General features: G+C 43.6%; 1 protein-coding gene across 2 annotated transcripts in view; it reads left to right on the forward strand.

The window, feature by feature from the left end:
• The window catches only part of COL4A1 (collagen type IV alpha 1 chain), a 389,221-nt gene that overhangs the window by 295,095 nt on the left and 70,036 nt on the right, over nt 1-24,090 (forward strand). For both annotated transcript variants that reach the window (XM_072992788.2, XM_072992838.2), the window contains exons 40-42: nt 1,207-1,305; nt 13,880-13,930; nt 21,093-21,278. In XM_072992788.2, the coding sequence (XP_072848889.1) occupies nt 1,207-1,305; nt 13,880-13,930; nt 21,093-21,278 (336 nt within the window). The remainder of the gene's footprint in view (nt 1-1,206; nt 1,306-13,879; nt 13,931-21,092; nt 21,279-24,090) is intronic.

Genomic DNA, 24,090 nt, shown 5'->3' on the forward strand with positions numbered 1-24,090 from the left:
GAAGTTTCTGTATTGTTTCCAAGGGCAGCCCTATGTAGTCCGTATTGGAAGACTGATTATAGTAGTTAATTTTTGAGATTACCAATGTGTGAACCAGTTACTAGGAATTTCTAAGGCATTGTCCTGCTTCTTACACAAACTAGAGATTGACAAACAGACCTCCCCATCTTCCTTCATTGGAAGCCCCTGCTGGATCTCAGTTCTTTCTGGAACTGGAAAGAAGCCTTTCTTTTGTGAATGGGCTACTCTGGTGCATGTGTTATGTGCTGTCAAGTCAGAACAGACTTATAGCATCCCTAGTAGGTCTTTCAAGGTAAGTGAGATATTTAAGGAGTGTTTTTACCACACACAGCCAGTGAGTTTCCATGGTTGAGCAAATATTTGAACCCGGGCTTCCTGAGTCTGTCACTCTATCCATTATATGAGACTAGGTGGACAGCTCTAGACCCAACCCTAAATCTACTAACCTTTTAATTTCTGACAGTTTGCTAATGAGATGTATGCAGATTGTACGTATTATACTGGCATAACTAACGGCTTTTATGGTTTAAAATCATGGGACATAATTAGCTCTTGATAATTGGAAACAATGTGAGTTTTCTGTACAACCCTCATTTTATGAAAAATTAAATTAAAAATACCTGAGCTTAATTTAGTAGTATTTGCAGTGGAGTGTATAGATTTTTGCCATTGGAAAATACAGTGTTGCCTCACATTACAATGTTAATTCGTTCCAGCAAAATCGCTGTAGGACGAAAATGTTGTAAAGTGAAATTAAAAAGCCCATAGAAATGCATTAAAACCCATTTAATGCATTCCGATGGGCTGGAAACTCACCATCCAGCGAAGATCTTCCATAGGGTGGCCATTTTCAATGCCTGTGCAGCTAGGAATCCGTCCCAGAAAACAGCCGGGGCCATTTTGTTTACCCGGCGGCCATTTTGAAACCGCCGATCAGCTGTCGGAAAATCATCGTTTTGCGAGGAATCGGTTCCCGAAGCAGGGAATCGATCATCGCAAAGCGAAATTCCCCCATAGGAAACATCGTAAAGTGATCGCAAAAAGTTTGTCGTAATGCGGCTTCATCGTTAAACGGAGCGATCATAAAGCGAGGCATCACTGTAATGTTAATGGTATAGAAGCAATTCCTGAAATATAAATTGCCATTTAATGCATTTCTTAGCATCATGTCATTGTGCTTTGCAGGTGATCCTGGACCCCAAGGTCCACCAGGCCTTCCTGGAGAAAGAGGTGAGCCAGGTTATGATGGAATCCCAGGATCACCTGGTGCAAAGGGTGACCCAGGTAAGAGTTTTACTGTCTGTTCTTCTCCATGGCCTCTGTGAATCACACTCTGGGTGATCCGCATCTGTGCGGAGACTCAAGAGTATTCTAGTGCTTCTGCAGTAGCAAAAAAACACACATTAGAATAGATCCCTCCATATAAGTACCTTGGCGCCAAGTACTTCAGTTTCTTTCAACTGCCGCATTAAAGAGCCTTGTACTTCTAGCTTCTGTGAGTTAAAAGTGAGAGTTTTTTACTCTTGATTTCTAAATATTTTTTCTTCTATTAATTAAAAATATATCATAATATGAACTGTTCTTTAGTCTTTTTTTTTGCATGCCTCAGCCTCCGGCTGTCGCACCCCCCTCAGTTTTTTCCTTTCCTTTTCTTTAATCGTTCATGGCCCCTTTAGGTCCGTTTAAGCACTACGTGGTTTGCGATAATAAAATACCACTGTTGGATGGCCACACAAAGTGCCTTTTTTGTCTAGGTGGGGCACTCCTCGTGTGCTCATTGTAAAAGTTCCAAGCGAGGAGTCCTCCATTCTCACCTTTCCAGACTTAAACTCCATCTTTGGGAGCACTCTTTACAACCTGTAAAACCGGCTCTGCCCCCATGTAAGGCTACTTCACAAGCTAAAGCCATGGAAGAAGCCATCACAGAATCATCTAAAAAGCACCCTTTGGGCACACCATCTCACTCTGATGCCCCTTCAACTTTGGCAAAAAAAACCTCTAAGGGACACAGACCCAAGCATTTGACATTGAAAACTTCAACATCAAAGTCCTCCACAAAACAAAAGCTGTATCCCAAGATCTCCTTGGCTCCAGATCCTCCTCAACCAAAACAAAAACTCCTGTGATCGCTCTGCAACAGGTCTCCGAATCTGGCAATTTGATTTGTGTTGGCTTACCTTCTGACAATGAAGGAATCCCATCCCACCAACTGACTTCTCAGTTGCCGGAATGGGACGAGCGAGTAGATCAGCTTACTTCGATGCCTACTAGTCCCCAACAGTCTCTCTCCTAGTGACTCATCCATGGACGCTTCATTGAAGAGAGCGGAATTCGAGTCTCAGCCTGACACTGTACCCTATCCTGTACCAGCTGGCCTGCCACCATCGCCACCGGTGCGCTACCATGCACATCAGGCTTATGAGGCAATTCCGCCAGTGCGAGCAGGCCAAAGCCGTGCTCAGCACTCTCATCGGGTAGCCATTTGCCCCGATCAGTGCTCCACTAACCAATCTACCAGATGTTCTCAACCGGTTGTTTTGTCCGATCCCACAGTAGTATTGCACCAGAAACCGCCATCTTGACAGCCTTCGGTGTCGAAACAAGCTTACCAACCAGATACACATGGTCATCAGACAGCTGTCTACCAACCGCCTCAAAAACTCAAGGCAGTTGAGAAACATGCTACCAGTCATGAAGCATTTGCAGCCCCTGCCAGCCGATACTTTAGAGCTCAAAATGATGGAGACCGTTCCTCCCGCTAGGCATCCCCAGCCTCAATCTGTTCAACAATCCTGTCAAGATACCCTTCGGATTGGCTATAGCTGCCTTTTTGACATCACAGAGATACTGGTTCCGATATCGATAACTCTCTATGTCCATCCTGGTCCGTGGACACTCCAATTCACTCTTTCCTGATCGCTGACTCTCAGCAGCGACACCAACGTAAACATGTAGTCCGTCAATACCAAGATGTCGACTATAGACACCGAGGTTCCAGGATTTTTACCTCTGCCCATGGACACACCACTGACATCGATGGCAGTCGGCGATTCTTGACGTCAGTGGATGTCCATGGACATGCCACTTTCTTCAGTAGCAGGCCACTGAGGACTCTATTATGATTCACAACCTCTCGACACTGAAGTCGATCATCACTCTATCAATTCCAGACCCAACCCCAAAATCTTGGAACATGGATCCCGGCCACAAACTTCATCAGTGCTTCTCACATCACCAGATTCTGACCTAGAAGATGTAGATCCCCCATCGCCAGCAGAAGATTTTCAAATATATGCTCAACTCATGGTGTGCATGGCTAAGTCTAGATCTACAAATCCATCACCCCACAACTGAACCAGCGGATCACCTTTATGATCCTATTTCCCAAGGCACAACTACTCCAGTCGATATTTCCATGCTATCATCCCTTCTCAGCACTGCTCAGTGGTCTTGGACTAAGCCAGCCTCCTGTCATTTCAAACGAATCAGTTACCGTATACATGACCCAGGAGCGCTTTTTCTTCAAAAACAACTGGCCCTGCATTTGATATTTGTTGAAGCCTCACAGTCTCAATCTCGACATTGACAAACCCTTATCCCACCCAACAAAGACAGTTGGAGAATCAACTCTATGGGCAGATGGCTTTACTCCTCAGCAGCTTTCACGATGAGAGTAGCAAACTATCAAGGAACTATGGGAGTGTATCAAGGAATTTTGGGATAATATGGCCACTTTTCTTGATTCCTTGCCAGAGGATAAAAAAGTACTAGTACAAACCATCCAACAGGAGGGCCTCTCTGTTGCTAAACAACTAATGTTTTCAGCCAAACACACTGTAGATGCAACGGCTAAATCCATGGCTACCTCTGTAGCATTGAGACGTTTTTCCTGGCTACGAACAGCTGGCCTTGCCAAAGATGCCCGGGCATGCATTGAAGACTTCCATTTTGACAGGACTGGCTTTTTTAATGCTGAAATGGACAACATCCTAGAAAATGTCCAGAGGAAACGCTCGGCTGCCAAACGATGGGGCATCTATCCTACCTACCAACAATGCCCCCAACGTAACCAATGGAAATGACATTACAATTCTTACCAGAGGTTCCAACATAAACCCCAATGTCAGGCACCAAGGTACTATATGGAGGGGGATGGTCTATTCTAATGTGGGTTTTTTGCTACCGCAGAAGCTCTAGAATATTCTGACAAGGCTCCATGCAGGTGCGGATCACCCAGGGTGTGAATCACAGAGGTCCACTCAAAGAACTACAATTACAGGTGAGTAAACTGTTCTGATATATAAAATTTTCTATAATAATTGCTGTATTTTATATTTTGACCAAATACAGTTTCAAATGCTTTTTTAAAAATGATGAATATATAAATACATAAGATTTGACACTGTCAATATCATGAATGGTAGGGAAATCCAGGGAAATCTATGGAAAATATCTCTATACAAGTCAGCCCCAAGGATCTTCAAGAGAAATTTAACTTTGCTTGTATTGTACATGACTCCACGCTACATATATGCACTCCAGAGACAGTAATTTTCCAATGCTAAAATCAATTTACTCCATGTGCACAGACGGCTCCACACACATGGCCAAATAAAAACAAACAGCTAGAGGTGGATCACATAGGAATATGACAAATTTCACAGTATTGAATATTAGTCAGATTTTGTGGTTGCAAATATTCTTTTATCTGGGAGATTCTAATCTTGTTACAGAAAATGAAAATTGCAGGTCATGGTAGCCATGTTTTCCATTTTTTGTTTATACTGACAATGCAAAATATTTGTAGGTAATGGACTGAAAACCATACAGAATTTATGTATGTGTACAGCTTGCATGACTGAGTTTTGAGATGTATTCCCAGTAGAATTTTCCACATGTGAGTTGCCACCAACAGTTGTGTAGTAAAATAATGTTCAATGCTGCACTTCTTATTAAATTTTACACTTTCACAATCTCTGAGTTATACAAATAAATGCTTATAACAATTAAGAAATCTTCTGATATTGTCTTTAGATTTGTGGTGAATTAGCATTTTTTGCTTCCTTGTGCTTTTTCACCATTTTCACCAGTATGTCATTTTATAACATTTATTCTGGCAGAATATAAAACTTTTAATTTCATAATTCTAGAAGCCAGTTCTTTTATATCCTGGACTAAAAATCCCTTCTATCCTTTACTTTTTTTCTGAATTGCTTCTATTTATTTATCAATGTCAAAATCAGCATTATTTAGCTGCATACTTTAAAAAAAAACATAGTTCTGGAGAGAGGAAAGGCATATCTGTGGGAAAAATAGTACAGAGACATTTCTGTACATACTGTATATTCCTATTCAAATATTATTTTTGGTAACTTAAATTTTCGGTTGATATTTCATGTATGTTCAAAGTACAGAGTTCACTCCAAAGCATCAATAGAACTTGATTGCAGTTTTGAGAGATGCAAATTTTATGTTTATGTAAATAACACTGAGGCCCAGAATAAGACATTTGGCCAGTCAAATTGTAATAAGAACTTTGTTTTCTTTTAATAAGAAAATAGTGAGGGCCAAACTGTGGCTGAAATACTATTGTACTTGGTATAACATAAAGTTATAATTGAAGACGTTCATAGGATTTTTACAACCAGACAGTCCACATGTCTGATTGCACAATGAATTGCACAACTAATTTGTTAGGGTTCATCAGTGTCTGAGTGTGTCTTCAATCTTCTCTTAGGAGCAATTAAAGACAGTTTCTTCTTCGTGGTCTCTGTGAATGCACACTAAGGGGTTAATCTGTGCCTGCGCACAGCAGCCTTGGAACTTTCCAGAGCTTGAGCACATGGTGCCAGGACATCCCACATGCTGGCTATAACCCTGGCACCGAGTGCCTCAGTTCCTTTCTTACTGCCGCCGCTGCAGCAGCTTCTCAATTGGAACTTTCGCGTACTATCTATCCTTACCTTCTACTGTTCAGACCTCCTTGGCTTTGTTTTGGACTATTGATTACTCTTCTTTGTCTCTGTGAGTTTATCTAAGGAAAGAAAAAAACCCGGACTGTTAGTTGAGTTTATTGGGTGGTTGAGTTTATGGCCGCACCAGGCCTCTTCAAGAGGTATAAAATCTGTTCGAATAAAATCCCCCTCTCTGATTTACACTTGCGGTGCTTATTTTGTTTGGTGGAAGAACACCAACTGGCTCTTTGTATGGTCTGTAAGGGCTTTACCAAGCCAGCCCTGAAGTTGCGGCTTCAACACCTCCATTAATTTCTTTGGGGAAAATCCCTTTCGCTGACTCAGGGTACTCCTATTGATTCTTTGCAGCCTGAAAACCAACAATCGGTAGCAGGTTCCCCAAACATGCTCCCAAGTTGCAGAAAACTGTTATCTTCGTGCTCAAGGTCAATGGCCATGGCATTGACGCTCCCTTGGTCTCGATACCGAAGAAGAAAAGGAAGGTTCCTAAGCCTCCACATTCGGTGGATACCTCAGCACCGATGCCGGAGACATCCCGGCAGCATTTGGTTTGCTTGAGCCTATTGTCAGGAGATGAGGAGGAGCCACTGCAGAGCCCACAGGCCCTGCTGTCCCCATCTGTCAGTGATCTTCCTAACTGGGGGAACACCTCGTTGGAGGTGGTGCAAGTGGTGCAGACTAGCCTGCAAACCTCTCTGGGTGCAGTAATTCAACATGCCTCCATCTCATCGCCGGAGTTGGTATGTTTGGATGTGCCGCATAAGAAGTCTCGTAAGATTAAGTACTTGAATCTGGCCATAGAGCTCGAGCCCCTGAAGCAGCCATCGACCCCAGGGCATTACTATGATTGGTATGCGAGGTGGAGGTACTTCGACTATCCTCTTTATTGGGATTCAGGGGATTACAAACCCAACCTGCGTCTTCATCCAGGGGTCTACAGATGTGACCCATACCTTCCGTATCATTAGTACCGGCACTATTTACCCTTGTGGTCTCCTCCTCCTCTGCATCGGCACTTTGAAGATTTCCCACCTGGTAACAAGAGTGAGTTCTGTCCTCCTCCACCACCTCGGTCTTGCAAGAGATGCATGCCTCCAGACTATTATCTGCTGATGGAGGCCAAATGATATTCTCATGGGAGGTCCCTGGGAGGAGGCAAGCGAGTTTGGAGCTTGCATGTTCTCTGGTGCACACTTCTGCTAGAGCTGAGGCAGCTTGCCTCCTGGCTCGAGAAGATGTTGTTGCTCCTCACCTGCCCCTGGGTAGGGGACACTATTCCCTGTTGATGGACCAGGAGGTAGTTGATTCCTTTGAGTCAGCTGCAGAAGAGGACTCACCTCCGAATATATTCCCACACCGGGCTCTGATGTGGTCGACAATCATCCTCCTTCGCCATCTGAGGACTACTCTTCATACACCCAACGATCCTCTCCATCGTGAAAGTGCTTGAGCTCAGCGTTGAACAACCTACAGCAAAGTAGGTGGATAAGATATATGAAGATAAAACTCAAAACCAGTCCCCACCTCTTAGGCTGGGCTTTATTCCTTGTCAGAGCTTATGAAAGATTCCTGGGTGAAGCCCTCCTCTTCCTATCAAATCCCCAGAGGGGTGGAAAACCTTTACAAGACCTATGGGGAGAATACGGAGTTCCTTTCGAAGCATCTATTGCCAAACTCCTTCATGATTGATGCCACTCAGAATAGGGCTCAAAACTGATTGGCATAGACGCCTAATGATAAGGAGGGCCGCAAGTTGAATCTTATTGGCCACAGGATGTACTCCTTGGCGTCCTTTATCTTGAGAGTAGCCAATGGGGGCTTATCATCACCACCTCTGGAACCTGGCACACCCATCCTTGAGGCTGCACCCAAGGACATCAGCACCCAGGGGCTTTCTTGTCATCAGGAGGCCATGGGGTTGGCAAAGCAAGAGCAGATTGTGTCTCGTCACGTTCCTGACATGGCATCTAAGCAACTGGCCACAGCTGTTTCCCTGTGTCGCCATGCTTGGCTCCAGTCGGCAGGGATTTCTGACGATGTGAGGACCAGGATTGAGGACCTGCCATTTGATGGCATCGGCCTCTCTGATGAGAAGACTGATGACATCCTGGACAACCTCTTAAAACTGAGGAAGCCGGCCAGGTCTTATTCTACCCAGCAGTCCCATGCCGGAACATCCTGGCACAGGCCTTATCAGTCTAGAGATTTCCAGGACTAAAGGCCTCAGTCCTCAAGTTTTGTGCCCTCATCCTTCAGGCAAGTTGGCAGGCAGCGCCCACGTCAGCAGGTGCACTGCCAGGATCAGAAGTCCAAGTAGCCACCTTGACACCTTTCATCATAGACATCCTTCAGTCATGAGAGACTATGGTAAAATGCTCTTTATCGAGAAGTGTCCTCTCCAGAGCATGAAGCTTGGGTAAAGTAGTATGGAGGATAGGCTGTTACCCAAGCAGCAAATCCCCCCTCTCCACGTTGCTGAAATGGTCCAACGGAAAGGCAAGAGCCAATACAACTGGTTCCAGCAACGTCGCAGGAGTTGGTAGAACGACACGAACTGTCTTCTGGACTCCAGCTCCGGATTTTGCCTCTAGGTTAACTCCTGAAGCCTTTTCCATGAGTGGATATAGCCACAAGGCAGTGGAGGTTTGAAATTGGAGTTTTCCTTCTACTAGGTGGGCTGCCTTCCATGGCTGACAAGCCCCACCTACCCGGCCTCCTCTCTAATAATGCGGAAGTATGATCCGACCCTTAAAACTTTCCTGTCTCCCAGGTGTATGTAATGCTAATTGGCTTTTCTATTTACCACATTAGGGTCAGAGATAGTCAGAGAATTTGAGGAGTTAGTGCGCCGTTAGGCGCGCGGTCCTGGCACACCTCATTTAAGGAGGGAAAGCCCCACCTCCTAGGCCATGCAGTGGTGGGAAAACAAAAGAAATCCCAGCAAAAACAAACTCCTCAGCCAAATGTCCATGCAGGCAAACCTAGTCTTCAGCCTCAGCTCAGCCTCCTAGGGAAGAAGGCCCAGGCCCTGGCACACCCTTATTTAAGGAGGGAAAGCCCCACCTCCTAGGCCATGCGGTGAGGGTTTGGAAACAAAAGAAATCCCAGCAAAAACACTCAGATCAGATCACCGGCGTTTTCTCAGGTTTTCAGTTGGGGGAGTAACATACGAGTTCAAGGCCCTTTCCTTTGGTTTGTCTACTACTCCTCGTATTCACCAAGTATATGGCCCCTGTGGTGTCACACTTATGACTCCAAGGTGTCACGGTGTTCCCCTATTTGGATGATTAGTTGCTGGTAGCTCAGTCTGAATCCCAAGGAAGAAGGCACATGGTGTCGTAAAAGCGAGCTTCCTAAGAATCTGCTTTTACACGGAACAGAGAGGTGTCCAGAATGATCAGTTCCTTAACAGGTAAAACTGGGTCCTTTAATTTTACCCTAGGCAACTGTTTCACCCCTTCTCCCAAGTCTGAACTGATTTTAAATAAACAACATCCAGGAGTTCTATTAGATTTAATCTTCCTCCTCTCTTATATATGTAGGACCCTAAAATGGTAGCATTTAATAAACGTGGCCTGTTTAGAGAAATCAATTTAAAGTAGCTAAAGAACTATAGTAGCTAATGGTCTATGCAAGAAGCCAATATTCAGACAGTTAGACTTTTTATATTTTATTAGAAAAATAGAAATTAGTAAATGAATTTAAACAAGCACACAAGATATCTTTTCATAATCAATTATTTCCAAAAAACCCCAGCCATCACCACAAGGCATTTTCCTCTATAAAAACCAAAATAATAAAATAGCTAACTACATTTTAGAACAGAGATCTGTCTTACTGTCAGTTCCAAAAATAAAGTTCATTCGGAGCTTTTCCTCTGGCATTCATTCCTCTGTGCAGGAATTCTCTCGCTGTGTTCGGGCAGACGTCCAGGCTGTCTCTCCATCCATCTTCTAGGCTGTCTTCTTTCGTCTCATCTCTCTTAAATCAAGAAGTTATGTCCTTGTTCCGTCTGGGCTGAGATTGTTGCCTGGCGACTAGATAAAGGTCACCTTGTTCTTCATAACTTTTTTCTTCTACTGTAAAAGAAACTGACCTTGGCCATTCTTAATCTCTCTAACTCGCACCTGGTCACAAACGGATTTCTAACTTAACTTTGCTCCTCTAAAATAACTCTCTATTTGACTTTCATAAGCAAATTCATGACACATGGCTCTGACTCTTTCTGTTCCATCCACCCTAGGCCTGAAGGTCAATGTCAAAAAGCCGACTTTGCATCCTACACAGCAGGTTGCCTATATCAGAGGGCTTTGGGATGCCCTGCCAGGTCGACCTTCCCTACCTCCAGACAGGATTTCAAAGATCAGATCCATGCTGCTCATCTTCCATCCAGGGGTGTGGGTACCAGCCTCCCAGGTTCAGCGGCTTCTCGGTCTCATGGCTTCCACTACAGCTGTAGTGCAGCATGCCGGCTTGAAAATGAGGTCACGTCAGGCATGGTACTTTTCTCTATTCTCTGTATCCCTCTGACCAAGCATCTATAAGTTATGCCAAACTGGCCGCCCAGTTGATTTGGTGGGACCTTCCATCAAATCTGCTGGTCAGAAGGCCCTTCGGCCTACTTTCCCATCTGTTCAAATAGTGACGGATGTCAGCCCAACAGACTGGGGCGCACACATGTACTCTCACACGGTTCATGGCCGCTGGTCTTCAGCAGAAGCAGCTCGTCACATCAGCCTCCTAGAATTCCTTGCAATTGTCAAGGCTTTCTGAGCATTCAAGAGTTTTCTAATAGGTCGTGGACCACCACAGCAGGCTCCAAATCTGTTCCCACGAGTGGTCCCTAGACAGCACCGTTTTCCAAGAACTCTGCTAGTGGTGGGGCACTCCACAGCTGGATGTATTTTTGTCCCTGAACAACAAAAAGTGCAAGGCCTACTGCTCAAGGGTGGGGGTAGGCCATCTCTCCCTGGGAGATGACTTTATGGTGAAATGAGCCTCAGGCCTGCTCTATAAGTTTCCTCCTATCCCGCTTCTGCAGAGGACCATTGTGAAGATCTGGCAGGACAATGTGGATGCCATCCTCTTAGCCTTGTGGTGGCCCCACCAGTTGTGGTTCACTACGCTCCACGACGGCATCAGATTATCTCCGACTGCTGCCTGGCAAGATCTTTCATCAAGATCTAGAGTCTCTCCACCTGACACCATGGAGCCTTCCCAGTTAGTAGCCGATGTTCTCAGTTCAGTACGTAAGTGCTCCACTTCTTTGACTTATGCCTATAAGTGGAAATCTTTTTGAACGTTTACGGTATCCTGTCACCTTTCAGCCCAACAACCCTTGACACAGTCCTTCAGTTTTTGCTTCTCTTGTTTCAGTGTGGTCTTTCCCACTGGATTCTGAAGGTTTATATGATGGATATAGTGGCCCACCAGCCACCGTCCTCTCATGCATCTTTGTTCTTTTGTCACCCCATCTTGAAACAATTTTTGCGAGGACTGAGAAACATGCTCCTGGCCTACAAGCCTCTTACGCTGCAGTGGTCCTCCAGCTGGTCCTCAATCAGCTTATGAAGCCTCCATTTGAACCCTTGGCTTCAGCATCAGACCACCTTTTGACCGTAAAGACTGCCTTTCTTCTCACAATCACCTCAGTTTGGAGGGCAGGAGAGATAGCTGCCTTTTGGGTGGACCTTCCATTCCTCCAGTTTCACCCTGACAAGGTGACCCTGTACCCAGATATCTCCTTTCTACCCAAGGTATCATCCTATTTCCATTTGAGCCAGCCAGTGGTGCTGCCCATGTTTTTCCTGCTTCTACCTCACCACTAGAGAGGGCATTACATTCATTGGACATTAAGCAGGCTCTCTCTTATTACGTTCATCATACTACCACCTTCCGTGCCTCAAAAAGATTCTTTGTAACCTTCCATGGCCTCTCTAAAGGGGCACCGGTCACTTCCCAAACCGTCTCCAGATGGATTGTGGCCACCGTACACCTTGCCTACCAGCTGGTTAACGCTCCTCTCCTGGGCATGGTTAAGGCTCATTCAACAAGGGCTGTAACCTCTTCAGCCACATTGCAGACATTTGTAGGGCTGCTGTGTGGGTCACGCCTTCCACCTTTACCCATCACTACTGCCTCAGTGTCTGGGCCAAGGCTGAAGCTGCATGCCGTCCTGGCTTTTGCGCTTTTGTGACGTCCCTCCTCTGGGTAAGTCAGCTTGCTAGTCACCCATTAGTATGTATTCACAGAGACCACAAAGAAGAAAAAGACTGTAATTCTGGTTCTTCAAGTGGTCGTCTGTGAATTCACACTTTCTGCCCTTCCTCCCTGGTGTCCGTCACGTGTGCTAGTTGCATGCTGTGCAGCGGCAGACAGTTCTAAGGAACTGAGGCATGGTGCCGGGAGTGGAGTTATAGCCAGCATGTGGGAGGTCCTGGCACCACGTGCTCGAGCTCTGGAAAGTTCCAAGACTGCTCTGCCCAAGCACAGATTAACCCATTAGTGTGAATTCACAGATGACCACTCGAAGAACCAGAGTTACAAGTAAGTAACCTCTTTTTCCCAACTTGATTCAAAATGTCAACATTTATTTCTGATATATCTAAGAAACTATTGACATAAACAGGCACATTAAACTGCTCTTCCTCACTCAACAGACTGCAGAAGGGATTGGAGTCTTTCTTGAACAGTAAACAGATTGTCCACTGGGGTTCCAAACAATCCTGCCTCCCAAACTGGGCAAGAGTCTTTTATTTTTGTTTCCAATGGTATTGGCAACATGGGCAATGTTTCCCGGGTTAAGGGGTTGGGTCCCGGCATCCTTGCTCCCAATTCCAAGAATTCCCAATGTCTCAGGCCTCATGAGGTATGCCATTCCTGCTGGGGTCTGCCATCTCGCTCCTGCTCACCTCTCACGAGCTAGCTTTCCCCATTCCTCTCTAATCTGTCTTCTCCACTTTTGGCCCCCCTTCTCTCCCCAGTACAAGGGTTTCCCTGGCTTCCTCTCTCTCCCCTTTTACACTCTGCTTTCTTTCCCACTGTTTGGTCCAGGGATTCTCCATCCAATATCACTCCCATCCTGGGGGAAGTAATTTTCTTGAGTTTCTCGCTTCTGTCTTGCTTACCTCTGCCAACTCTCACTCTGATTGCTTCTCCTCATATATCTCTGTACCCACCTCCACCCCCATGGTCCTGCCTTTTTTCTGGACTCATCCACTTTTTTCTCCGTCATCTCTTTCAGGCACCTTGTCCCCCCCTACTGGAGCAGTTCCCACCTCACATAATGGTCCCAACTTGTCCTTCTTTACTTCTTCTCCCTGTCTGTCAGTCTCTGTCTCCTCTCTCTCACACAGAGGAGTTGTAACTTTGCTCAACATTTGGGGCTTCCCCTTCTGTACTTCTAAGGCTCTCTCCCGCCTCTGTGGGGAAGGATGACACTTGGGCCAGAACGGAATTGGGCCTGCCAGTCTCTTCATATAATTACATAACCAGTTCCACAACTGTGGCTGTGGAGCTTCTTGCTCAGTATCCCTTCCACCTTGGTGTGTCATGAGAGCTTCTCTCCTTTTCCTCTGCCCTAGGACGAGCAGAACTCCTGCTCCAGGGCTGTGTTAAGCATGCTGCCAGGTGGCTGTATGTAACAAATCTGTTGCTTTGTGGAGCATGAGTCAATTGACTCAATGTTCAACACAGAGGCTTCATCACAGAAGGTGGAATTTGAATAAAGAGAGAAGTCTTAGTACTTAGGTGTGAGAGAAAGTGCTAGGATAATAGATTGTTTCTAGTATTTTAAACCATAAGGAGGAGCTTGTTCAGAACAGTTTCATTTAAGAAACACCCTGAAATATTTTATGCATTTAAAGTGTTGATTCATCTTGCAGGTATTCCGGGTAGAGGACTTCCTGGACTTCTGGGTGCAAAGGGAGAAAGAGGTAATATAGAGAGTTTTCAATGTGAAGTAAATAAACCTGAATACATGGGTAGTCTGTGTCGGGCAAATCTGAGCAACTCCTAGAAATCTAGAGGAGATCTGTGGATGTTCACAGAAGGGTCTGCAAAAAAGCTTACCATCAACATTCCTCTTCTTCTTTAAATAGCAGACTGCTGCATTAAATAGAGTGGTGCCCCGTATAGCAGATTAACCTTCGCTGTGGGGAAACATCACTAAACGGAACGAAAAAGCCCATTGGAATGCATTAAACGTCCCCAAATGGGCCCAAAACTCACCGTTCTGCAATGTTTCCCCATGTTCTGGTGGCCATTTTGGGTGTTCCCGCGGCCATTTCGTGTGTTCCAGTGGCCATTTTGGGTGTTCCGGTGGCCATTTTGGTTGTTCCGGTGGCCATGTTGGAACCGCCGAACAGCTGTTCCCCCATCGCAGTGCGATAAAACATCGGTATGCGATCACATTAGCGATCGCCAAATCCGCATCACTATGCGGATTCATCGTTAAACGGTGTGCTCGTTATGCGAGGCACCACTGTAGTGTGAATCCCCATTAAAAGAGTATTGATTCTTTAGCCAGACACCATCACATTCAGTTTATCAGGTTTGGGGAGATCACTTCAGTCCCTGCTTTGTACTCAGAGCTCTTTTACGTCACTAGCCAAATATACAGTGGTGCCTCACATAGCGAGGTTAATCCGTTCCAGATTAACCCTCGCTATGTGAAAACATCACTGTACGGAATGGGGAAAGCCATTGGAACGTTCCAATAGGCTCCAAAACTCACAGTTCAGTGAAGTTTTCCCATAGCCGGCAGCCATTTTCGCGCCCTCGGGGAGGGTGCGAAAACGCTGCAGACGGTCGTTTTGGGGCTTCTGGCGGCCATTTTGGAGCCACGGAACAGCTGATCGTCGGGCGTCGCAAAGCGAAGATTGGTAAGCGAAACACTTACTGATCTTCGCTATGCGAGTTTCGCCCATAGGGGCCATCGCTATGCGATTTCGTTGTTATACGGTGCGCTCGTTAAGCGAGGCACCACTGTATCTCTAAAACAACTATCTTCCTTGTGGCCAGAGATGTTCTAGGTGAGTCCCCTTTTTCTACAGATATGGTGGTTTTTCAAACTGATGCTATCTACCTCTGCATTTATTCCATAGAGGGAAAGGAAAAATGTTGCCTTCTTTCTGTCTCAATCTCATCTTAAACTCGCCACCACCACTGCCAGGCCTGGCACAAGAGTAGATGGTTGGAGGATACTCCACTTCCACATATACAGAACCAGAGTGATGAAAGTTCTGTGGCTTTGTACTGTATCAGGACAACTGCTTCTGGAACAATGATTGAAAAGGTGTATTATTCCTATAGGAAGTCCTCCCTCCCCATTAGGATTACAGTGCATTCCATCAGGAGGACAACTACCACAACTTTTGGGAGCAATGCCTCTGTGGAAGGAAGGAAACTAAGGGCAACTTTCAGAGCCTCCTTGCCCAGTATTTTAAGCAAAGCACCTTTCCCAAGCATTTTAAGATATGAAATCTTTGGCTGATGCTACTTTTAGAAAAGGATTTTGCTGAGTGTGCCTGTGGTTCACAGGAAGGCCTCTTTGGGCCCACCTTTTCTTGTATCCCAAAGATGTAGGCATATTCTCTAAATATAATACAGTGGGGTCTCGATTTACGGGTCCACATACGTGCTTTTCAACCTACGGACTTCTCAGGCCGCAAAATTAAACTTCGACTTGCGGCCAGAGAATCGACCTACGGACCAGAAGGGGGAGTCAGGGAAAGCACCACATTCAAATTTGGCGCTTTCCCCACCTCCCCCTTCCAGTCCGTAGGCCGTAGGTCATGCCTCTGGATGCCTTGCAGGGCTTCTCTGCCACCATGGGAAGCATCTCGGAGGTCCCCCGCCACCGCCGATAGTGCTTCGGAGCCTTCGATAGGGCTTCCTCTGATGTCGGGTGGCAAGCTGCGAAGGCAAAAAGGCAGGGAGAAAGGGTGGGAAATTTGAATTTCCAGCCCTTTCTCTCTGTCTGTTTGCCTTTGGAGGTCTCAAAGGGCTTCCCCCCCCCCGACATTGGAGGAAGCCCTTTGAGAGCTCCGAAGACTTCCAGCAGCAGCGGCGGCAGCAGCAGGGTGGGGGGTTCTTCTGATGCCTTCCATTGGTTCTCTGTCTGGAAGGCATCTGGAGGTCCCCGGCCACTGCTGCTGGAAGCCAAGCTGCTCTGGGCAACCCCAGCCATGCTTGGACTCCTGGGAGTCCGAGCATGGCTGGGGTTGCCCGGCGTGGCGCCCAGCAGCAGCGGCACGGGAACCTCCGAAGGCCTCCCCCCCACCATGGGAGACCTCTTGGATGTCCCCCACCACTGCCGCCGATAGTCCCTCCGAAGCACTATCGGCGGCGGCGGGGACCTCTGAGAGGCCTCCGGCAGCCGCGGCGAAGCCCTCAGAGTCCTCCAACAGCAGCGATGGTGGCGGCGGGGGACCACTTGAAGACTACAAAAAGGTGAGGTGATTTTTTTTTAAGTATTTTTAATTTTATGTTTGTCTGGGGGGTTGTTTCTTGGGTGGTGTATGGATTAATTGGTTTTCAATTCGACCTACAGACTCCGTTCCAATATGGATTAATTCCATAGGTCGAGACCTCATTGTACTATAAAAATTTGTACCATCAATTCCTGTTCTCTTTCTCCTGGGTGGCAGTTTACCAACTCTGTTTCCTCAGTAGACCATGACCCTATTCAAACTTTTATATCTTATATTTTATACAAATATAAGATATAATGGTGGGGGTGGTCAGGGAATCCTGCAGTAGATCAGTCCTGCCTTCACATTTGTTTAAAAGTACTGGCACTAGTTATTCATTGAGAGGGGTTTTCATCTCCCTATTGGACATAGGGTCAAAAGAGTTGACAGCAAAGCAATTTTAGGATTAAATTCTTTTCCAAAGATATTACATATTTCCTTAAACATTATCTTAAAACTCTCATCTTCCAAATTTTTGTCCAATCTTCTGTTCTGATTTCTGTCTTTAAATCATGTTCCCAAATTGATTTCAATCCTTCTGTTTCAGCCTCATTTTCCTCCTGATCCAAAATTAGGTTATACACTCTACTTACTAACTCCTTCCTCAAAGCATCCTTCTGCATGTGATGATAGAAATTGTTCATACTTAGTACATTCTCTACATTTGCCATTCATTAATCCATCTGTCTAATTGGATATAATTATACCATGATAATTTATTAATTTGAAGCTTAACTAGAATCTGATCCTTCAATCTCATTTTAATCACCCAATCCTTCAATCTGGCAACTTTTTTTATTCTTAAACAAATCAACAAACCTTTCAAGTTTGCTGGGAAATTTTCTATTTCGGTCACTAATTTTAGTGGTGAAGTAATGGGACATAACTTCTTTTTTTATCTGTTCCAGACATTTAACATGTTTCTTAAGAAGGGGTTGTTCACCTGATTTATTATATTTCTTTTTACTACATTAAACAAATATTTTTCAATATTCCCATGTATTTCTGAGGACTCCATATCCCACCAAATTAATCTTCCTTTGTTATATATAATATCTCCAATAAATCTTAGTTGATTAGCTATATAATACTTTTTATATTAGGAATACCTAAAGCTCAGTTTTTTGAGCCATGTACCAATATCTTTTATTTATTCTTGATTTTTTACCTTGATTACAAAATCCATTCATTAGTCCCTGCCAATACTTAAAATCTTCTTCTTCTAATTGTATTGGGAACATCCTAAATAAAGAAGTTATTCTTGGTAATATTTTCATTTTGACCATAGCAATTCTCCCAAACCACAATAGTTTCAATTTAGAATATTCCTGCAATTTATCCTTAATATCACTTTCTAATTAATTGAAATTTTGCTCCTTTAATTTTTGAGTCACTTTAACTATATTTATACCTAAATATTTAATATAAGTGCACATTTTAAAATGATATTTATTTACAAATTTTTCTTGTTCATATTTATTGTAATTAAATATCATTACTTGTGTTTTTGCCAATTAATAGTTAATCTGTTATTTCCCCAAATTTTTCTGATTTGTAATTCTATCCATACTTTTAATGGGTTTTTAATGGTTAATAATGAATCATCAAATAAATTAATCTTAATTATGTCCTTTTCTTATTGCATTAGCTAACATATAATCATAGAAAACAATATTGGTGAAAGTGAACAGCCTTGTCTTGTACCTCATTCTAGAAAAATCCGTTCTGTTAAACAGTCATTAATTATTATTTCTGAGGTATTTTCTGAATATAATTGATCTATAACCCCAATAAATGTTCTACCAAATCCCCAGCCCTTTAAAAGCAGCTTTAATGTCAACCGTACCACACAATCAAAGGCCTTAAATATGTCTAGTGATAAAACACTTCCTTTGTTTTTTCCTTTTCTGCCTCATATATAATATTCAAAACTCACCTAGTTAAATTATCCATTTGTCTTCCCTTTATAAAGCTACATTGGTCCTCTTTAATATAATTTGCTATAAATCTATTTAATCTATTTACTAATATAGCAGTAAAAATCTTAGTTTCTTGATTTGTTAGAGATATAAGCCTGTAAGATGCCACGTCTGTTAAATCTTTGTTAGGTTTTGGAATAAGAATTGTTAATGAATGTTTCCCAGAAGGTAGCAATGTCTCCCCTTCCAATATTTTATTATAAAGCATTTTTAAGTTAGGTATCAAAATGGAACAAAAATGTTTATAATATTCTGAACCCAATCCATCAAAGCCTGGTGTTTTACCATTTTTCAATTTATTAATGACTTCAGTAATTTCTTCTTCTTTAATCTCTTCTTCTAATATAATATAATTTTGTCACATTTTAATAAATTGGTTTTAAAATAATCATTTATATAATTTTCTATATCCTCTTTCAGTACGTTGTTTCCTTTATATAATTTCTGATATAATTCTTGAAAAATCTGCAATTTATCCTTCATTATATTGCACCTCTTACCATATTGAGTATGGCTCAATAAGAAGCTGACGACACATACGAAGATCCAGGTTTATAGAGCCTGTGTTCTAAGCACACTCCTGTACTGCAGTGAGTCCTGGACCCTTTGTGCACGGCAGGAGAGGAAGCTGAACACCTTCCATATGCGTTGCCTCCGACGGATTTTTGGCATCGCCTGGCAGGACAAAGTTCCAAACAGAGCAGTCCTAGAACGAGCTGGAATCTTCAGCATGAACACATTACTGAAACAGCGATGTCTACGTTGGCTCGGGCACGTCGTGAGAATGGCTGATGGTCGGAGAATTAGTGCAGGGAAAGCGCCCCAGAGGGAGACCACAACTGCGATACAAGGACATCTGCAAGCGAGATCTGAAGGCCTTAGGAATAGACCTCAACAGATGGGAAAACCTGACATCTGAGCGTTCAGCCTGGAGGCAGGCAGTGCATCACGGCCTCTCCCAATTTGAAGAGACCCTTGCCCAGCAGGCCGAGGCAAAGAGGAAGTCACAAAAGCAGCAAAACCAGGGAGCCGGACAGGGGACAGAATGGATTTGTCTTCAGTGTGGAAGGGACTGTCACTCTCGAATTGGCCTTCTCAGCCACACTAGGCGCTGTTCCAAGCCCTCCATACAGAGCACGCTACCATAGTCTTTCGAGACTGAAGGATGCCTAACTAACTAATTGCACCTCTTGCCTGTTCTATCTTTAATTACCCCAATCGTATTTTTAATCTTCTATTTTTGCACATTCTAGCTAATAATCTTGAATTTTTATTGCTCATTGACATTTCTCAACAAATAAGAAAAGCCAGAAAGAAAACTGCATACAGTAGATAAAGAAACTTGTATTACCTGCTGCAAAAATCATGGTTTCTGTATTGATCAGTGAGAAAGTTGCCAAAGACCTTTGTCAAATGACACAGTTAAAAATAATTCTCTGCTCACTATACTGAAGAAACGATTTGAAAAAATATAATCAGAACTCAGAAGACAGGCTTTAGTTATTAAGTGCAATGCAGCACCAGCCTTCTCATTAGTTATAACTATATGTATATAATATATTAGTGGGACATTCGAATGATAGCAATTTAAGTAACAAATCTGCCTTTATTAATTAGCTAATTTATACTAAATATATAGTAAAGTAAGTTAAAATGTAGTATAAAAGAAAGTGTGTGCCTGAAAGTAAGAGTACGTAAATGTAATTTCAGTGCCTCAGCCAAGCACTTAACTTTGCCAAATATGCATATCTCAGGAAAACCCTTTCATTCAGTCTTCCCCAAAATAAAATGTTACTGGAGCTCATGAGCATGGTGAAACACACCAGCAGGGATTCATTTTTTAGAGACTATTAGGGTGAAAGAGTATCACTAAAATAATCTGAAGGCATACCTTGGCAAAGGCAAAGGGCTCCATTGTTCAGGTATTGTGCCTGACTAGTAGCTAGTAGCACCAGGCGCAGGCTAATAAATTTATTATCTGCATCCTTGTAGCAGCTGCACTGTGCAGTGTCAGATAGTCCTGTCTGTCTTCTTTCCTTTGGTAACGGCAGAGACACCACCTTTGATCATTCCCATCAGTCAAGTAATATATTCAGCTCTGAAAAACAGATACATACATTAGTCACTGAGACTGTAATTTCTAATGTTGCAAAAGAACGCATGGATTGTGAATTCAAAGGAACAAGAACAAGTCTTTTTGATCAAACCTCTGATAGATTGTGGGAAAATAAATATTTTTATTGCATTTCACAAATGTGAGTGAAAAAAATTTATGTTAGCTTCACACAGAAGCAACATTATTACAGTAGGTTTGCAACCTGTAGAAAGTGTGAGCTGATAATATCAGGCATGAATGGAAGGCCTGCACAAACAGCTACAGACATTCAGAGAGTAATGAATGCCAGTGTACATTGCAGAACAAAAATCTGAAAGTTTTAAACAGCAAAATTGGTACTGGGCTTCTCTTTCTACTTGGTATCACAACCCAACTATTTCTGATCAATTTCAAATTTCTTTCTAACACAGGTCTTTTGGCATTGTGAGAAAAGATTAAAATTACACTTTATTCAGGACCATTTTATTTTTCCTGTGAAATTATTTTGTCCTGGTGATCAAATCACAAAGCAGATAATTTGCATTCCTAGGTCCAAAAGGAGATGTGGGTTTTCCAGGAACTCCAGGAAGCCCAGGAATTCCTGGTGTAAAAGGAGAACCAGGATTTATTGGTCCACAAGGTCCCCCTGGCCAACCGGGCATTCCTGGATTACCAGGCAGAGCTGGAGCGGGTCCTAAAGGTGACCGCGGACCCCAAGGTCGACCTGGGCTGCAAGGTAAGAGCCAATGCTGGATAAACGGCTTAAATCTGTGAATTGTTGTTGTTTAGTCGTTTAGTCGTGTTCGACTCTTCGTGACCCCATAGACCAGGGCACACCAGGCCCTCCTGTCTTCCACTGCCTCCCGGAGTTGAGTTAGATTCATATTGCTCGCTTCGATGACACTGTCCAACCATCTCATCCTCTGTCATCCCGTTCTCCTCATGCCTTCACACTTTCCCAACATGAATGTCTTTTCCAGGGAGTCTGCTCTTCTCATGAGATGGCCAAATTATTGGAGCCTCAGCTTCAGGATCTGTCCTTCCAGTGATCACTCAGGGTTGATTTCCTTCAAAATGGATAGGTTAATTCTCCTTGCAGTCCAGGGGACTCTCAAGAGCCTCCTCCAGCACCACAATTCAAAAGCATCAATTTTTTGGCAGTCAGCTTTCTTTATGGTCAAACTCTAACTTCCGTACATCACTACAGGGAAAACCATAGCTTTGACTATTTGGACTTTTGTTGGCAAGGTGATGTCTCTGCTTTTTAAGATGCTATCGAGGTTTGTCATCGCTTTCCTCCCAAGAAGCAGGCATCTTTTAATTTCGGGGCTGCTGTCTCAATCTGCAGTGATCATGGAGCCCAAGAAAGTGAAATCTGTCACTGCCTCCATATCTTCCCGTTCTATTTGCCAGGAGGTGATGGGACCAGTGGACATGATCTTAGTTTTTTTGATGTTGAGCTTCAGACCATTTTTGTGCTCTCCTCTTTCACCCTCATTACAAGATTCTTCAATTCCTCCTCACTTTCTGCCATCAGAGGTTGTTGATATTTCTTCCGGCAATCTTAATTCCGGTTTGGGATTCCTCCAGTTCGGCCTTTCGCATCATGTATTCTGCATATAAGTTGAATAAGCAGGGGAACAATATCCAGCCTTGTCTTACTCCTTTCCCAATTTTGAACCAATCAGTGTCTCCATATCCAGTTCTAACTGTTGCTTTCTGTCCCACATATAGGTTTCTCAAGAGGTAGATAAGGTGGTCTGGCACTCCCATTTCTTTAAGGACTTGCCATAGTTTGCTTTGGTCCACACAGTCAAAGGTTTTTGGGTAGTCAATGAAGCAGTAGATGTTTTCTGGAACTCTCTGACTTTCTCCATAATCCAGTGCATATTAGCAATTTGGTCCCTAGTTCCTCTGCCCCTTCGAAATCCAGCTTGTACTTCTGGGAGTTCTTGGTCCACATACTGCTGAAGCCTGCCTTGGAGGATTTTGACCATAACCTTGCTAGTGTGGGAAATAAGTGTAATTGTACGGTAGTTGGAGCATTCTTTGGCACTGTCCTTTTTTGAGATTGGGATGTAGACTGATCTTTTCTAGTCCTCTGGCCACTGTTGAGTTTTCCAAACTTGCTGGCATATTGAATGTAGCACTTTAACAACGTCATCTTTTAAGATTTTAAATAGTTCCACTGGGATGCCATCACCTCCACTGGCCTTGTTGTTAGCCAGGCTTTCTAAGGCCCACTTGACCTCACTCTCCAGGATGTCTGGCTCTAGGTCAGCAACCACACTATCTGGGTTGTCCAGGATATCCAAATCTTTCTAGTATAGTTCCTCTGTGTATTCTTGCCACCTCTTCTTGATGTCTTCTGCTTCTGTTAGGTCCATACCATTTTTGTCCTTTATCATGTTCATCTTTGCACAAAATGTTCCTTTAACATCTCCGATTTTCCTGAACAGATCTCTGGTTTTTCCTTTTCAATTATTTTCCTCTATTTCTTTGCATTGCTCATTTAAGAAGGCCCTCTTGTCTCTCCTTGCTATTCTTACAAAGTCTGCATTCAATTTTCTGTAACTTTCTTTATCTCCCTTGCATTTTGTTTCCCTTCTCTGCTATTTGTAAGGTCTTGTTGGACAGCCACTTTGCTTTCTTGCATTTCCTTTTCTTTGGGATGGTTTTTGTTGCTGCCTCCTGTACAGTGTTACGAGCTTCTATTCAAAGTTCTTCAGGCACTCTGTCCACCAAACCTAATTCCTTACATCTGTTCTTCACTTCCACTGTGTATTCATAAGGGAATTGGTTTAGATTATACCAGACTAGCCCAGTGGTTTTTCCTACTCTCTTCAGTTTAAGCTTGAATTTTGCTATGAGAAGCTGATGATCAGAGCCACAGTCAGCTCCAGGTCTTGTTTTTGCTGACTGTATAGAGCTTCTCCATCTTTGGCTGCAGAGAATATAGTCAATCTGATTACGATATTGCCCATCCGGTGATTTCCATATGTAGAGTCGCCTCTTGTGAATCCAGGTGGATTGCGTTTAGTCAGAACTCTCCACTATGCCCTGTCCGTCTTAGGTGGCCCATAGCTTCACTGAGTTACTAAAGCCCCTTTGCCACGACAAGGCAGCAATCCATGAAAGGGAAATCTGTGAATGGCTTAAGACAAACTTTCCAAACAGCATGACTGTCAATGTTCACACATATTTTCAAATCAGCACGAGATTTTCCTAGTCTCTTTAAGTATTCCATATTGTATTATACATATTATATGCAAATTTTATATTACACGTATTGTTTGAAATCCCATTCATGGAACTTGATCATTTTTTTTTGTAATAAAACATTTCTAATCCTTTCTTCCTGAAGGTCCCAAGGCTTCCATGAAATCCTTTTCTTCATCGTAAAGCCATCATGGAGTGCGGTTCAGGAGGGGAGTCTTTAATTTCCCAAACTAATTGCCAATTTTGAGAAATTAAGAACTCCTTATCCTGTTCTATAGCCCCTAAAGGCTTCCTTAGGATTAAAAGTATTCCACAAGAGCCTTCCTTCT

The sequence above is a fragment of the Pogona vitticeps genome, chromosome 1, assembly GCF_051106095.1.
Source record: "Pogona vitticeps strain Pit_001003342236 chromosome 1, PviZW2.1, whole genome shotgun sequence".
Lineage (NCBI taxonomy): Eukaryota > Metazoa > Chordata > Lepidosauria > Squamata > Agamidae > Pogona > Pogona vitticeps.